The sequence below is a fragment of the Carettochelys insculpta genome, chromosome 7 (genome assembly GCF_033958435.1).
Source record: "Carettochelys insculpta isolate YL-2023 chromosome 7, ASM3395843v1, whole genome shotgun sequence".
NCBI classification, from domain to species: domain Eukaryota; kingdom Metazoa; phylum Chordata; order Testudines; family Carettochelyidae; genus Carettochelys; species Carettochelys insculpta.
The window spans coordinates 76,510,284-76,526,672 of NC_134143.1; the positions used below are offsets into that span (position 1 = coordinate 76,510,284).

At 43.5% G+C, this 16,389-nt stretch overlaps 1 protein-coding gene across 9 annotated transcripts in view; it reads left to right on the plus strand.

Annotated features, from left to right (window-relative positions):
- ALDH18A1 (aldehyde dehydrogenase 18 family member A1) overlaps window positions 1–16,389 on the plus strand; it is a 127,379-nt gene that overhangs the window by 58,168 nt on the left and 52,822 nt on the right. For 8 of the 9 annotated variants that reach the window (XM_074999399.1, XM_074999400.1, XM_074999396.1 and 5 more), the window contains 3 exons: window positions 1,620–1,778; window positions 2,477–2,567; window positions 13,912–14,036. In XM_074999399.1, the coding sequence (XP_074855500.1) occupies window positions 1,698–1,778; window positions 2,477–2,567; window positions 13,912–14,036 (297 nt within the window). In that variant the 5' untranslated portion in view covers window positions 1,620–1,697. The remainder of the gene's footprint in view (window positions 1–1,619; window positions 1,779–2,476; window positions 2,568–13,911; window positions 14,037–16,389) is intronic. The other variant, XM_074999398.1, reaches the window with a different exon arrangement.

A 16,389-nucleotide genomic window follows, 5' to 3' on the forward strand; every position in this document is an offset into this window, starting at 1 on the left:
AATTGGAATCAGTATATTTGAAAATGTAGACACTATCCAAAATAGTTAAATAAAAATTCTATTATTATGAAGTGGTGCGATTAAAACTATTAGTCACGACTATTTTTAATGTCCCGATTAGTCAGTTACTTTTTTAATAATTTCACTGCCCTACTGCTAACAAAATTAGAACAGAATATAAAGCTCACAAGAAACATGTAAAAGGTGAGTCCTTAACTATGGACTGTTCATTAAAATCTCTTTTGTTCATAATGTATACACTTAGCCATGAGCCTTTTTTTACAGTCTTGGATTGCATTATTGTTTGAATTGTTGTACTCAAAAGTACTTGAAGATGATCTTGGTACGTGCTCTGCCTTTATGAACATCTCTCTTGGGTCTTATACCTCACCTATCACCATGGTATTGAAAACCTAGTGTCACCTTCTCTCTCAGTATACCTTTCCTCTGTATGTGTTCAATCATACAACATCTGCTGAATTCACTGATTAAAATGTTCTGATCTTTTGCTATAGCTCTGGCAGAACTATAGGAAAGGGAGCTGGATTCTAATGTAGCTTAAATATGAATGCAGCTGTTCCACTGTGTATGTGCAAGGGTTAAATTAAGTGCCTGTTAAAAACCATTGGGCCCCTAAACTCAAATACGGTAAACTCTTTCATATTCAGAACTCTGAAATAACCGACATTTTAATCATAAGTAAATTTTAGTCATGTTTTCCATAAGTACAGTATAATGAAAGTAGATACACATAAATACAGCAAATACAGTCTAAGTTTACAGTGTACATTACTACTGCTGTTGGTAAATAAAGTACTCTGCATACATTTTTGTTTTGTTTCTTAATATCTAATTTTTTTTCTTTAGTGTTATGCATTGCAAGGTATACCTCTCTGTTATCCAGAATATTTGAATGTGTGGCAACTTCCTGGTCCCAGGGCTGCCAGATGTGAAAGAGTTACAAAATTGGTTCCAGTACCACACAGTGGATTCAGACGAACTCAGTTTTCATAAACACTCAATGGCAAAATAGAAATGGGGAAAAATACCCTCCCCAGGTCATCAGTAACTCCCATCCCTTTCTTTAATGATCAGCCTCCCCAAAAGTCTGAAAGAAAAGATGGTGTTTGCAGCATGTCCTAGTCAGTTGAGCTAGGTTCTCACAGATGGAGGAGGAAGTGAATTTCAGAGCTGAAGGGACATAGAATAAATAACTTATCAGCTTTACCCTTCCATTCAGAGAAAGGATGCTCTAAATCAAGTGTCTGTGCATATTGCAGTCAAGGGGATATTGTATGAGGAGAAGGGAGACCTTGGGCCTTTTAAGAGTCATAATCAGAATGTGTACTTGAATTTCTCAGATTGTTTTGTAGGGACTTAGCCAGCCTATGTTCTGATTTCTTATGACAAGGACTATCGGGAGATATCAAAATATGTCTCATTCATAGTAGAGACGGGTCCAAGGAACTTTTCAAATATATATCCCTGCACTCTTCACTGATCCCTCTTGCTGCCCTGGTGGTCAGGGGATCCTTGACTGATCTATTGTGGATGTATTTTTACTTGTACATTTGGTGGCTGAAGATCAAATTCTTGTTCATAAGCTTTCTCTTTTTCAGATTTTAGTTACCAATTTGGATTTCCATGATGAGCAGAAGCGTCGGAATTTAAATGGGACGTTGCATGAGTTGCTGCGGATGAATATTGTTCCTATTATTAACACCAATGATGCTGTTGTTCCACCTCCAGAACCAAACAGTGATCTTCAGGGGGTAAATGTGGGTAAAGTATTGCAGTGGGTGGATCCTGCTATTGGATTTGCTAAAGCATGAATGCATGACTCACTAACACTGTAATAATCTGGAAATCATGGAATTACCAGAAGGGATAATGGAAAATGTATAAACAGAACAATCACAAGTATCAGAGGGGTAGCCGTGTTAGTCTGGATCTGTAGCAGCAACGAAGGGTCCTGTGGCACCTTATAGACTAACAGAAAAGTTTAGAGCATGAGCTTTCGTGAGTTAACTCACTTCTTCAGATGCATCTCACGAAAGCTCATGAAACTCACGGAAGCTCATGCTCTAAACTTTTCTGTTAGTCTATAAGGTGTCACAGGACCCTTCGTTGCTAGAACAATCACAGTAATGTTAGAAGCTAAAACCATACAGTAAAGAAGAATTAGGGGATGGATACTGACATGGCTAGCTATTCACAAGGTGCATTGATTTGGATGGGGATTAGCATGGCTGGCTTTTAGCTGGGTACAGATTGATTTGGATAGGATATTGCTATGTACAGTATTTACTGAATGTTAACATTATGCTCAGCTCTACACAGAGCTCACAGTCTAATATGGACAAAGCAGTGAAGAGGGGCATGAGAGTACTGATATTTGTTGTTCACTGTATAGTGAAGTCAGAGTTTGCTAACATTTCTCCCCTTCTGGCGTTTCTTACCTCTGTATGTATTTCAGGTTATTAGCATTAAGGATAACGACAGTCTGGCAGCACGACTGGCTGTAGAAATGAAGACTGATCTCTTGATTATTCTGTCAGATGTAGAAGGTAATTGACTTACTCCTTTGCCTGTGGTTAAATTAACAATTTCTATCCCCATAAAACCAGCAAGGAAAATGTCTAAGACGAGGCCTGTCAGCAGAAGGGCACAAAGAGGATAGCTGTCTCAAGGCTTCTGCTATAGTGGCAACAGCAGTGGCTGGAGCTCAGGCCCTTCCAACCACTGCTGGAGCTATGGACAGTGTAAAGGACTTGGTAGGGGAGGTTAGCTCCAGCCTTGCCCCATCAGCTGGGAGCCCAGGGCCAGGTACCCCCCAACCTTGCCCAGGATCCAGCAAAGTCTTTTCATGTAGGTCATATATTTTTTCCATCTTATTTTGACTGTATCTGAGCTTATTTAGAGTGTAAACTCTTGAGAGCTAGGACGCAAACTTTCTTCTGGAGTAGGAGCTGCAAAGTAAAATATAGGTACTGGATAAATAGCAATTTTTGGCAGAAGTCCCATGCTCCCCACCCTTCACATCTCAGGGACAGTGATGCAAGCCTACGTTCTAATTCTATAACTCTGAAACAGACCAGTCAAATGTGATAAGGCTTTTTTTTTTTTTTTAAAAGTAAGTCTGCACTGCTTCCTGTCTTTTGTCATTCCATTATCCTGTAGTGGTTTAGTGATTTCTTGTAGATGGGTTAGAACTTACTTTTATATGGCTGTAGTACCCAAGTTTAGATGAGAATTAGAATAAGGTTCTGATGAAACTAGGTTAGCACGTGACCGGTTTCGTTCTTATTGGAACTCATCAGACATGTGTAAACTGCTGTCTATACCGTGATTCGAACCAGGGACGCCCTCATTATAGTCGAGGACAATGCTATATCTCCACGGGTTCACAGTATCGGTTGTGGGAAAGGAGTATATGTAAATCAGTTGGATTGATCACTTTCCCAGATAACTGACTATCCTTGACTATGATGAAGGCATCCCAGGTTCAAATCACACTATAGACAGCAGTTTATGCATGTCTGATGAGTTCCAGTAAGAATGAAACAGGTCACGTGCCAACGTGGTTTCATCGGAGCCTTATTCTAATAAATATAGTCAACCCTGATTGGGGCGTGCTTACAGTTCACTCAATTGTGAACGTAACACATGTGGCCAACAGTTGTTGGTCCAACTGTCTGGGAAATTGATTAGTCCAACTGATATAGATGAAAATGACACTTTTGGCTCTGCATGCTATGTAGGTATTTAGAAGCAGCTGAAGATCCAGTGTTAACTGATACAACAGGGCTTACTGTATGCTTACATAGTTCATATTTTATCATCTTTGAACTATTGTTCTGCATGCATTATGGATGACACATATGGATGACACAAAACTAGCGGGAGAGGTAGATATGTTGGAGGGTAGAGAGAGAATCCAGAGTGACATGGATAAATTGGAGGACTGGGCCAAAAGACATCTGATGCTGTTCAACAAGGAGAAGTGCAGAGTCCTGCACCTGGGGCAGAAGAATCCCAAGCATTGTTATAGGCTAGGGACCAACTGGCTCAGCAGCAGTATGGTGGAAAGGGACCTTGGGGTTATGGTGCATGAAAGGCTGGATATGAGTAAACAGTGTGCCTTTGTAGCCAAGAAAGCTAACGGCATACTGGGGTGCATTAGGAGGAGCATTTCGAGCAGATCTGGAGACATAGTTATTCCCCTTTATTCGGCACTGGTGAGGCCACATCTTGAATATTGTGTCCAGTTTGGGGCTCCCCAGTATAAAAAGGATGTGGATTTGCTGGAGCAGGTTCAGTGGTGGGCAACAAAAATGATTAAGGGTCTGGAGCACAAGACCTATGAGGATAGGCTGAGGGATTTGGGCTTGTTTAGTTTACAGAAAAGAAGACTTAGGTGTGATTTAATAGCAGCCTTCAACTTCCTGCAGGGGATCTCTAAAGAGGAGGGTGAGAAACTGTTCTCAGTGGTGTCAGATGGCAGAATGAGGAGTAAAGGTCTGAAGTTGAAGAGGGAGAGGTGTAGGCTAGATATTAGGAAAAAATGCTTCACCGGGAGGGTGGGTAAGCATTGGAATGTGTTTCCTAGAGAGGTGGTGGATTCTCCATCCCTCGAGGTTTTTAAGTCCCGGCTAGACAAGATCCTGGCTGGGATGACTTAGTGGGGGTTGATCCTGCTTGAAGCAGGGGGTTGGACTAGGTGACCTCCTGAGGTCCCTTCCAGCCCTGTGATTCTGTGATTCTTCTTCAGGTTATTGCTTATATTGATTCCAGTTAGGTGTGTGTGTACTGCATGCACAGATAGAAAATGTTTCCCCTAGCCACACATGTCGTGGAGTCCCCTGGAATGTGCCTTCATGAACGTCTATACATATTCCTGCAGTAATGTCTCCACGAAAGAGTTCTGGATAAGATCCGTGGCACCACTTTACACCAGCATGGAAACAGATGGGAACAGCCTGGCACTGGTCACTTTCCTGAGAATAGAAGCAACACTGGAAACAAGGGAAAAGTGGTTCCCCTATTCCAGGACTGCTCCCCTCAGAAGTGGCCAATGGAATGCATTCCAGGGAGGAGCTCCCAGTGCATCAACAAACAGGGTAGAGCCCATTCTTCCCTCTTGTGTTGAGCAGCCCTCTAGCTCTAGGTTTTCTGCATATGTAACTCCATTCATCTGGATGTGTCCTGTCTCCCAGGAGTCCAGAACAAACTAGCAGATTACCACAGCAGAGCATTGCACAATCACAGTGGTCCATCTATCTGTATGTCATACACTATCTTCCAAAGGGTAGGCTTTCCCCAAGTCGATCTCTTCCTTGCTTGGAGCAATAGGAAATGCTTAATGTTTTGCTTCTTTCAAAGGTACGGCCCTGGCTTAGTCACAGATGTGTTTTTGTTACCCTGGGAAAGCCACCTGTTGTATGCGTTCCCCCAGTTCCCTCTTGTACACAAGGCACTTTTCTAGGTCTGCAGAGACAGAACAGAGGTAATTCTGGTGGCCCCAGCACGTCCTCAACATTGGTATGATATACACTTGGACCTGTCAGTGGATGCCCAGACGTGTCACCACTCCACCCCAACCTGATCACTAAGGACCATGGTCACCTTCACCACCCAAACCTGTGCTTGGAACCAGTAAGGGAGGTCCTGCTTAGCAGCAGAAAATAATCCACCAGGGCCACTTAACTAGCTAAGTGGAAAAGGTTCACTTGCCAGTGAGCCTAGTGTCATACATCTCTACTCCAGGCAACTATGCCACTTGTTCTAGAATTCCTTCTGCACCAGAAACAACAAGGCATGGCAGTATTCTCTATCAAGGTACACCTTGCAGCTATTTTTAGCCTCCCACACAGAAGCATCCTGATGCTCCATATTCACCAACCTCATGGTAGGACAGTTCTTTAAGGGTCTGGAATGGCAACATCTCAGATTAGACAGCCTATTCCTGTGTGGGACCTTAACTTGGTCCTCTCCAAACTAATGGGAGTCCCCTTTTGAACATCTGGCAACTTGCTCCCTTCCTCAGCAAGGGACGGCATCTGAGTTACAGGCATTCACCTATGGTCCACCTTAAACCATCTTCTACAACGAGAAAGTGTAACATAGGCCTCCTCACCCTGCTATCTTCCTAAGGTTGTGTCACATTTTCATACTAGTCAAGACACATTTCTGCCTGTTTTATATCCTAAACTTTGTGCCTGTAACCCTGAGTAGAGGCTGCACTCTTTGGATATTCAGCAGACACTAGCCTATATTGAGGTCACTAAGTCTGTCAGAAAGTTGGACCATCTGTTTGTAGTGGTGGCAGACTGCCTGAAATGTGTGGTCTCATCTCAAAGAATGTTTTCCTCAATCACTTCCTGCATGTGCTACGAGTTGGCCAAGGTCCCAGCCCTGGCATTTACAGCACATTCTGCAAGGACACAGGCCTCATTGGTGGCATTTTTGGCCCTGGGTCACAATATAAAAAAATCTGTAGAGCAGCAGCATGGTCCTCTGTACGTATATTCACCTCTCGTGCCATTGTCCAGCAAGCCAGAGATGATGCAGCTTTCAGCAGAGCAGTGCTCCAATCAGTGATTCCATAAATCCAGCCTCACAGTGTAGGTAAGGTCACTTAATTGGAATCAGAAAGAGCAGTCACTTGAAGGAGAAAAAATAAGTTCCTTCCTTTCTGGTAGCTAACTGTTAGAGATGTGTTACTCATATCCATTCTAAACCCACCTGCCTCCCCCTCTCTCAGAGTACAGTAGAACCCCAAGATACTCACACTTGAGTTGTGCATATCTCAGTTTAACGAGATTCTGAGTGGTGGAGAGTTGGCTCTGGGCTGCCTGCCTCTCAGGCACCAGCTGTCTACCACTCTCAGGAGCAGGGAAAACTACCAGTGCTGCTGCTCTGGTCATTTTCCTGGTTTCTGTCAGGGGTGGCAGCCAAGAGCCTGACTTTCAGCTGCTGCCCTGATAGGAGTGGCTGCGGCCCCTGACAGGAGTGATTTTCTCTGCTTCTGTCAGGGGTAGGGAGAGTCAGTCTGCCACTCCCAGCAAGAGCATGGAAACTGACCAGCACAGCCCGGGATCTCCGCTGCCCACCAATCACAGGACACTGACATGCTGCACTAGTCAGTTTCCTGGCTGCCCCAAGTTACATGTAAATTGACTTACACAGAGTTTCACAAGAATGCAACTGCTGCATAAGTCAAGGATCTAGAGTATCCAGCAAGAAGGAACTGGTTCGGCAGGGTCGCATACAAAATGCCATGAGGCACCACTCCAGCATGCTCCTCAGCCAGCCCAATGGATGGTGATTCAGGGAAAAGCTTTCCAACAGCTGTGCACACAGTGCATGCGTGTCTAACTGGAGTGGATATGAGCAACACATCTCAAAGAAGAACAGGTACAAGAAGGTGAGTAACTTTTTTCTTTCCTCTTCTATGTATGTTTTTTACCTCACTGACAAGTTGAAATGGGTATCATGTGACCCTAGCGTTGTAGAAGCTGGAGACACAACAGTTTCCTAATTCATGCTGGGCCAGTTGCCTGATACTTTGGCTACCACACATGCTTTAGTCATCCAGTTAGAACTCAGAAGTGTGACAAAGTCACGCTGGTCAGATATTTAAGCCCTAGAACTATAAAGACCCTTTCTCCTGTAAGTTGAGAAGGGATTATCTCATGTCCATTAGGGACACATGAGTCTAAAGAAATGTCTGCCTGAAACCTTTAGGCTACGTCTACACGTGCAGCCAACATCGAAATAGCTTATTTCGATGTTGCGACATCGAAATAGTCTATTTCGATGAATAACGTCTACACGTCCTCCAGGGCTGGCAACGTCGATGTTCAACTTCGACGTTGCTCAGCCCAACATCGAAATAGGCGCAGCGAGGGAACGTCTACACGTCAAAGTAGCACACATCGAAATAGGGATGCCAGGCACAGCTGCAGACAGGGTCACAGGGCGGACTCAACAGCAAGCCGCTCCCTTAAAGGGCCCCTCCCAGACACAGTTGCACTAAACAACACAAGATCCACAGAGCTGACAACTGGTTGCAGACCCTGTGCCTGCAGCATAGATCCCCAGCTGCCGCAGAAGCAGCCAGAAGCCCTGGGCTAAGGGCTGCTGCCCATGGTGACCATAGAGCCCCGCAGGGGCTGGAGAGAGAGCATCTCTCAACCCCCCAGCTGATGGCCGCCATGGAGGACCCAGCAATTTTGACGTTGCGGGACGTGGATCGTCTACACGGTCCCTACTTCGACGTTGAACGTCGAAGTAGGGCGCTATTCCTATCTCCTCATGAGGTTAGCGACTTCGACGTCTCGCCGCCTAACGTCGAAGTTAACTTCGAAATAGCGCCCGACGCGTGTAGATGCGACGGGCGCTATTTCGAAGTTGGTGCCGCTACTTCGAAGTAGCGTGCACGTGTAGATGCAGCTTTAAAGGCCCCCCTCTCCCCCGATTAGAGAGGGGGCAGAAAGACAAACTGGTGCAAGGCTAGTAACAGCAGGAAGAAAGGCTTCTTCAGTGTGGGAGGCTGCTCTCCTCTCTCCCAGGTAACCCCCATAGATGTGTGTCTGTTCAGGGCAAGGACTGATACCCTGTGGATAAGTGTCCCAGCAAAGGGGGAGGGGAAAGATTTCCCCATTTGCTGGAGGAACCGTCCTTAAGCCTGTCCAGAAGCCTGTCTTTTTATCTTGAAAGTACTGATAAAAGAATGCTGAAGGGAAAGACAAACACTTTCCAGCATGGGCTAATTTAATCCAGGCCGTGCTACTGGCAGAGGAGGAAGTGCAATGTCTGGCAAGACACAGAAGGTGTCTTGCAGCACTTGGTGCCTGGTGTGGGATAGCTGATACAGTGGACCACCCTGGAGCAAGGTAAATCACACCAAAATTGGACAGCATAGTGAGGACGTTGGTGTAGGCCATAGAAGCGAAACGAGTTTACCGTGGTTGAGAGCCACTCAATAGAAGTTGGTATGGCTACAGCAGAAAACAGATCATCTGCTGATGAGCCAGGCAACCTAGGATCAAGTGACCCTTCAGGAGATTGTGAGCCAGCTGAAGGGCCCTGACTGTAATGGTATATGATCCCTAAGGGCTAGAAGTTAACTACCAAACAAGAGTATGGAGGATGACCTGGAGGCAAACCTTTTCACTTTTGAAAGAATGGCCCTACAGGAGGCCCAGCTCCACAACAGTGGGCCAGCATCCTTACCCCTTTCCTTTCTGGGAAGACCCAGAAGGCCTGCTAGGACGTGACGGTGGAAGTTGCTGCGTATTATACCCATCTGAAGGTTGAGATCCTGGGGATGTCCAGGATGATGGTAGGAACAAGGGCTCAGAGGTTCCATGAAGGAAAGTACCAGGACAGCAAAGAAACAATTTTGCAACTGTTTGACCTGACTCATCTAATGTGAAAATCTTCAGCTGATTATATAGCTGAGATGATTATAGAAGCTGAGATGATTATAGAAGTCTTAGTGATTGAAAGGTTCATGAGAGGACTATCGTCAAACCTAAGAGGATGGGTTAGCCAATATGATCCCTCTTATATAGATCTGGTTGCGCTTGCAGAGAGGCATTTGATGTTCAGGATTTTTTCTCAGAAGACCGGTGAAGAGTTATACAGGATCGAGAGGTCATTCTCTGTCCCAAATGCCCAGGCAGATCTAGGATGGGGAGGAAGGATGCTGAAGAGTGGTCTGAGGCACTGAAGAGACATGGGAAAGTGAGGAGAGAGGGTGTTGGGTTAAAACCCAATAGCTCAAAGAGCAAGGCAGTGTTGTGAATTGTTTATAGATGTTTATGCTTGTGAGGAGAGCTGTGTGTTGAGGAGCCCATTCTTTGCACCCTGAGTGGTTGTAAAGACCCAAGTGGCTTGATTAATCTCATGGGAGTTGCTCTGATCCCACATAGAAACACACAGCCAGCTGGGATGAATGGCATGGAGACCATTGCACTAGTGCTGTTTGGAAGTGCCATCATGCTGATCTTGGGAGAGACTGGGAGGGGGCGCAGATACCATCTGTCTGCGGTCAAATACAATTATAACCTGTGTATGGGGGGCTGTCACTTGTTTTGTAACTATTCCTGCCTAAGCAGAGATCAGGGGAGCACCACAAGGGTGAATGGTGCGGTGGTCTCTCAACTTCCATATGTAGGTCTCAGAAGACAATACTTCTCATGGTTTGGAAACCTGCTCTCGGGATAAGTCGGGGAAGGTGGTGACTGCAGGATTGATGCTGTGATTTCAGTAGCTAGCTGTCTCCTGTTTTTCTGTGAAATAGCCAAGGACTTATCCTCTGCAGTGGGGAAGCCTCAGACAATTAGGTGATAAAGAAGGACGGGCAAAACTTAGGGGACAAGGATCTTGGCCAAGAACCATAAGGTCATCCAGAAGGCAGGGAGGTAATCTAGATAGCTGATAAATCAGATGCTGGACTCATTTCCGTGGTGACCAGTGCTGTAGGTGAAAGAAAGAGATCCCCTTGAATTTAAACTCATTGGGACCTCATTTAAGACTATTGGGCAGGACCAAACCAATGACTTATTGGACCACAAAATTAGAAAAGAAGAAGTTGAGGTGAATGGGATTGCAGTGGAGGCAAAAGCCAGCGGCACAGTGCCATATTTCATGATTAAAAAGGGTCATATTATACAGACTGGTCTGAACACGAGCAAAAAGTATAGCAGCTCCTGGTACCGTGAAGGCACCAGAGGGCAGTGTTGGACCTAGCCCAGTGGTTCCCAACCTGGGGTCTTTGAGGGTATTACAGAGGGTCCGTGGAAAAAAAGTAAATAAAAATGATCACAGAAAATAAGTTTTAAATAAATTACAAAGTTATAATCTATTAATTTTAAATTAAATATTTTTCAATAACATTGTTCAATACTGTCCAAAAATCATCATTTCCTTTTTAATTTAATGAAATGTACATCGTGGCTAGAATTGGCTTTGGGGGTTCCGAATCGCTGTCTGTGAATGGTTTGAGGGTTCATTTGGGTTCCACGAATGGTTTGGGGGAGTAATGGTGGGTCTGCACTAGTGAAAGGATTTGGGAACCACTGCCCATGGTAATTTGTTTGGAGTACGTATAAGGGTAGATAAGATCCTATTGAATCCTGTTGAGGTTCTTACTGCCACACGTTTATTTGGAGGTTTAATGATACTGCACCTCCTGCCTGGCAAACCAGTTACACAGGCAACAACTGCATTTACATGCCCATTTAGTATCTTTGTTGACTATTGGAGTTGTGTTTGAGAGGATAGCCATGAATCTGATGTGTTTGTTGTTCTGAAATAGGCCACTTGATACCACCCACTACAAAGCATAATGTCCAAGATGTTAGCAAAGGAGTTTATTCAGATTTTCTGTATGGTATGACTACCCAAAGAGATTGTGACAGATCAAGGCACCTCCATCTCAAAATGATGACGGAAAGCTCAATTTATCATCCGCAACCTGATGGTTTCATTGAGTGCTTTAATAGACACTGACGATTATGATGCATAAAGTGATGAGCTGGGATGGGAAGAATGGGGATATCTTATTAATCCGCTGGATGTTTTCAACAAGGGAAGTTTTCCAGGTTTCTCCTTCGATTTGTATATGGTCCTCACCCCCAAGGCATATTAGACATTGCCAAGGATAACTAGGAAGAACAGCTTAATCATGGGGAGACACATAATTAATCATGTGATGCAGATGTTGGACCAAATAGCCTAGCCCTAGTGTCACCCCCATAGTATGGGAACACCTGGAAAGAGCACAAGAGGCTCAACAGACCTATTATAGTCACTAAGTGAAGGTTCAGAAATTCCAGGAAAGAGAAGGGATAATGGTGCCAGTGCTCACCACTAAAAGCATGCTCCTGGCCAGATGGCAAGGACCATGTGAAGTAATAGAAGCTTTTGGAGAGATTGACTATAAGTTTTGACAGCACAAACTTTAGGAGCAGATCTGTCACATCAACTTATTGAAGTCCTGACAAGATACAAAGTTATCTGGTAGCCTTGGAGATGTCATCTCAAGAAGAAAAACTTCAGGTACTGGTGAGAATATGCATGGAGAACCGGCAAAAGTCATCAAAGTTATTGAATAAACTAGATCCAATGCTTGCCCGCCCTATAGTATTTTAGAACTCAGTTAGCTCTTATTCTTCCTGTTGCCATCATCCACTTATAATCAAACAATTGGAAATTCCAGCAGTATGAGTAAAACAAAACTGATAACTCCTTGATTCTTGACAGGGTACATTTTATTTTTGTTATGTCAGTCAATACTACAGGACTGAACATCTAATAAAGACTAAAGGTAATCCCTCATGGCATCTCTGAAGTAGGGAAGTATCACTCTCCCTGCTTTACAGGTAGGAAACTGAGGCACAGAAAAAAATTAGTTATTTGTGAAGATTACATAAGGAATCTATGTCAAAGCTGGGAATTTGAATTCCGATATTGAGTGTCCTAATCCACTGTTGTGGTTAAGGCACTACCTTTCCATTTGCTAGGAATTACAGGAACTAGAAACAAATGTCAACAACAGCTCTAGTATACAGCCTCATATGCTGCTTGGAAATTTAACGTAAAATTTACATCAGAGAACTAAATTTTACTTCAGATGACTTTCCTTCTGAGGGTTGTAGCAATTATCATAACATAGGCAAATAAGTTTATTAAAACAGGGAAAAAACTCAAATCCTTAGCAGACCACTCTACAAAATATAGTTACGTGTGTGTTGGATGGTGATCAGTGAATACAGCAGAGATGGAATATTTAGTCCTATCCTTGTGAGACTAGGAGTAAACAGAGAAGGTAGGGATGATACAGTTTCTATCAATCAGCTAAAATTAAAAATAACTTACTTTGCCTCTTCTTCTGCATGTCATTGTAGTCAACCCAAACTTTGGTCTCCTTCATTGCATGCTGTTCAGCTTCTACCGCAATGAATGGATTCCGCTGTTGCTGTAAATTTGTATCTGTCATTCCATTGACTTCAGTGATTTTGCTAATTTGTAGTTACAGACTAGAAAGCTGCTATAGATTATTACATGATTCACTTCACATTGTCCAAACTGAGCATTGAGTGAGGAAGGGCTTGTTGCAAATTTGTGTGATTTGTAGTTAGAGCTTGAATATTGTGCACATTTAACTCTGACAAACTTAAACATACAGAAATTTACTTTGCAACCATCAAGTTCTTCTAGCAATGTTATTTCTGTAGAAATTTCTGGTGGGATGTTGGTAGAGAATGTTTAAAGTGGGGAGGGGAATTAAAGGGGCAACAGCCTGAAATTTAGAGTATTTTAAAAAGTTAATTCCACACATTTATAGACTTGTTTTGCTTTTAGCAGTATTTAATATTTAATTTTTTTGCTTTTCTCTGACAAACTTAGGAGGTTCAATCTCACTGAAATATGGTTCCCAGAAATGTTACCAAAGACCAAAGAGAGAGGGGAATGATCCCCTGCATGCCTGTAGTGAGATGCCTTTGTGTTCATTGGGAAGCACACAAATGCTCTTTTGCACTGAAGAATGTTCATTGCTCAAGTCTGTCTAAGGAAGTATAACAAAAAGTCTTGTGGCACCTTATAAACTAGCAGATATTTTGGAGCATAAGCTTTCATGGACAAAGACCCGCTTCATCAGATGCATGAGTGGGGGCGTGGTTTCAGAGGGGTATTTAAAGAGTGGGGTCCCAGTAAAGGGGGAGGGCCAGAGCTGACAAAGTCTATTCAGCAAGGTGGAAATGGCCCAGTATCAACAGTACTTATCAAAAGAGGAAAAAGTATAAGGAAGTATAGCTTCTAAAGCTCTCCTGAGTTTTTGTCCCCTGTGTGTCAGAACCTCAGGATATATAGAGCTAACTTAAAACATTTCTATTTCAGGGCTCTTTGACAGCCCCCCAGGGTCAGATGACGCAAAGCTTATTGACATATTTTACCCTGGAGATCAGCAGTCTGTGACATTTGGAACCAAATCCCGCGTAGGGATGGGAGGAATGGAGGCTAAGGTAGGAGAAGCTTGGAGTCTGTGCTGCTTTGTTGATCACAGAGAGAAATCAGTATTCTGCAATAGTATGAGGTTCCTTATATCTTTCTCCTCAGCCATATTTTAGGCCTCTTGAGAGGACTTTCAACCTCACATTTCTTCACATTTAAATAAAAACATATTTTATACTTTTTTTTCTTGCAACACATATTGAATGATACCAGTTACACCTGTTTCAGTCCTGTTTTGATGTATGTTGACTGTTTTTAAAGAAGGAAATTTCTGGAGAATGTTGGGGATCACTTCTTGGTACAAGTGCTGAAGGACCTGACCAGTGGTCATGTGTGGCTCGACCTGCTGCTTACAAACAGGGAGGAACTGATAGGGAAGGTAGAGGTGGGGGACAACCTGGGAAACAGTGATCATGAGATGGTAGACTTCAGGATCCTGACCAAAGGAAGGAAAGAGAGGAGCAAATTACACACCTTGGACTTCAGGAAAGCAGACTTTGACTCCTTCAGGGACCTGATGGGCAGAATCCCCTGGGATGCTACCATGAAGGGAAAAGGAGTCCAGGAAAACTGGCAGTATTTTAAGGAAGCCCTTTTGAAGGTGCAGAAAGAAACTCTCCCAGTGTGCAGCAAGAGAAGTAAATATGGTAGGAGACTGGACTGGAGGTGTTTGTCTCGCCTTGACAAAGCCCTGGCGGGCTGATCTAATGGGTTTGGCCCTGCTTAGAGCAGGGAGCTGGACTCGCTGGCTTTTTTAGGTCTTTTCCAGCTCTATTGTTCTATGATTCTATTCTATTACAGAGGAAGTAAATACACGTTTCCCTTGTTGATGTAGGGAGGCAAATTCTTAGCCATCATCTTGCCTCTCTGTTGGAGATAAGTGTATTGGGAGGGTCCTTGGGGCAGGGCCTTGTTTTGCTCTGAGTGCCATACATATGACACTCAAATATCCATTATTATGAATGTATGAGGGTGACAGATTTAATGAGACATCTGGACAAACTTTGAATGAATGGTGGAAAGGACTCCATTGTTGTGGTTTATATTAATAAGTACTTAAGAGTTGGGGAGATTTCCTAAAATCTACAGTAAATGTTGATTATTAAGAAGAGGCATGTTTCTACAGTACTATTATCTAAAATGGTTTTTAGTTTTACATGAAGGGCTGGGTAGTAGGGTGAACTTTAATGCAGGAATGAGAAGATGGTATAAAGAGGAGGACTCTAACTTAAGTATAACACCCACTTTGGGGAGAAATGAGCGCTTATAAAAAAAAAAATGAGTTATGCCTTAACCAAAGTGAAGCTGTCTTCTTGCATAGAACTTAAACAGTAGCTTGAAGGAAGTGGCTGGGTGCACTTCTTGAATAGAAGGGCACCTGCTGGAGCTATCCCTATTTCATAAAGGCAAGTTTGAATCTCCTATTAAAGGACTGGACTTTAATTATACCCCAGATGGTTAAATTGAGATCAGAAGTATATTCTGGAAAAGCTACATGATGGCACCAGACGAATGGGCTCAATAAAACTAGGCACTTGATCAAAACAACCTTACCAATGTCTATATGCTAATGTGGAAATCTTTATAAAAAAAAAAAAGCAAATTAGGCTGGAAAGCAGAAAAGGAATTTGATATTATATCGTAGAATAATAGGACTGGAAGGGACCTCGAGAGGCCATCGAGTCCAGCCCCCTGCCCCAATGGCAGGACCAAGTACTGTCTAAATCATCCCTGATAGACATCTATCTAACCTGTTCTTAAATATCTCCAGCAATGGAGATTTCACAACCTCCCTTGGCAATTTATTCCACTGTTTGACCACCCTGACAGTTAGGAACTTTTTCCTAATGTCCAACCTAAACCTCCCTTGCTGCAGTTTAAGTCCATTGCCTCTTGTTCTATCTTCAGAGGCCAAAAAGAACAAGTTTTCTCCCTCCTCCTTATGACACCCTTTTAGATCCCTGTAAACCACTATCATGTCTCCCCTCAGTCTTCTTTTTTCCAAACTAAACAAGCCCAATTCTTTCAGCCTTTCTTCATAGGTCACATTCTCTAGACCTTTAATCATTCTTCTTGCTCTTTTCTGGACCCTCTCTAATTTCTCCACGTTTCTTGAACTGTGGTGCCCAGAACTGGACACAATATTCCAGCTGAGGCTTAACCAGTGCTGAGTAGAGCAGAAGAATGACTTCTCGTGTCTTGTTCACAACACACCTGTTAATGCATCCCAGAATCATGTTTGCTTTTTTTGCAAGAGCATCACACTGTTGACTCACAGTTAGCTAGTGGTTCACTATAACACCTAGATCCCTTTCTGCTGTAGTCATTCCTAGACGGTCTCACCCCATTCTCTGTGTGAAACTG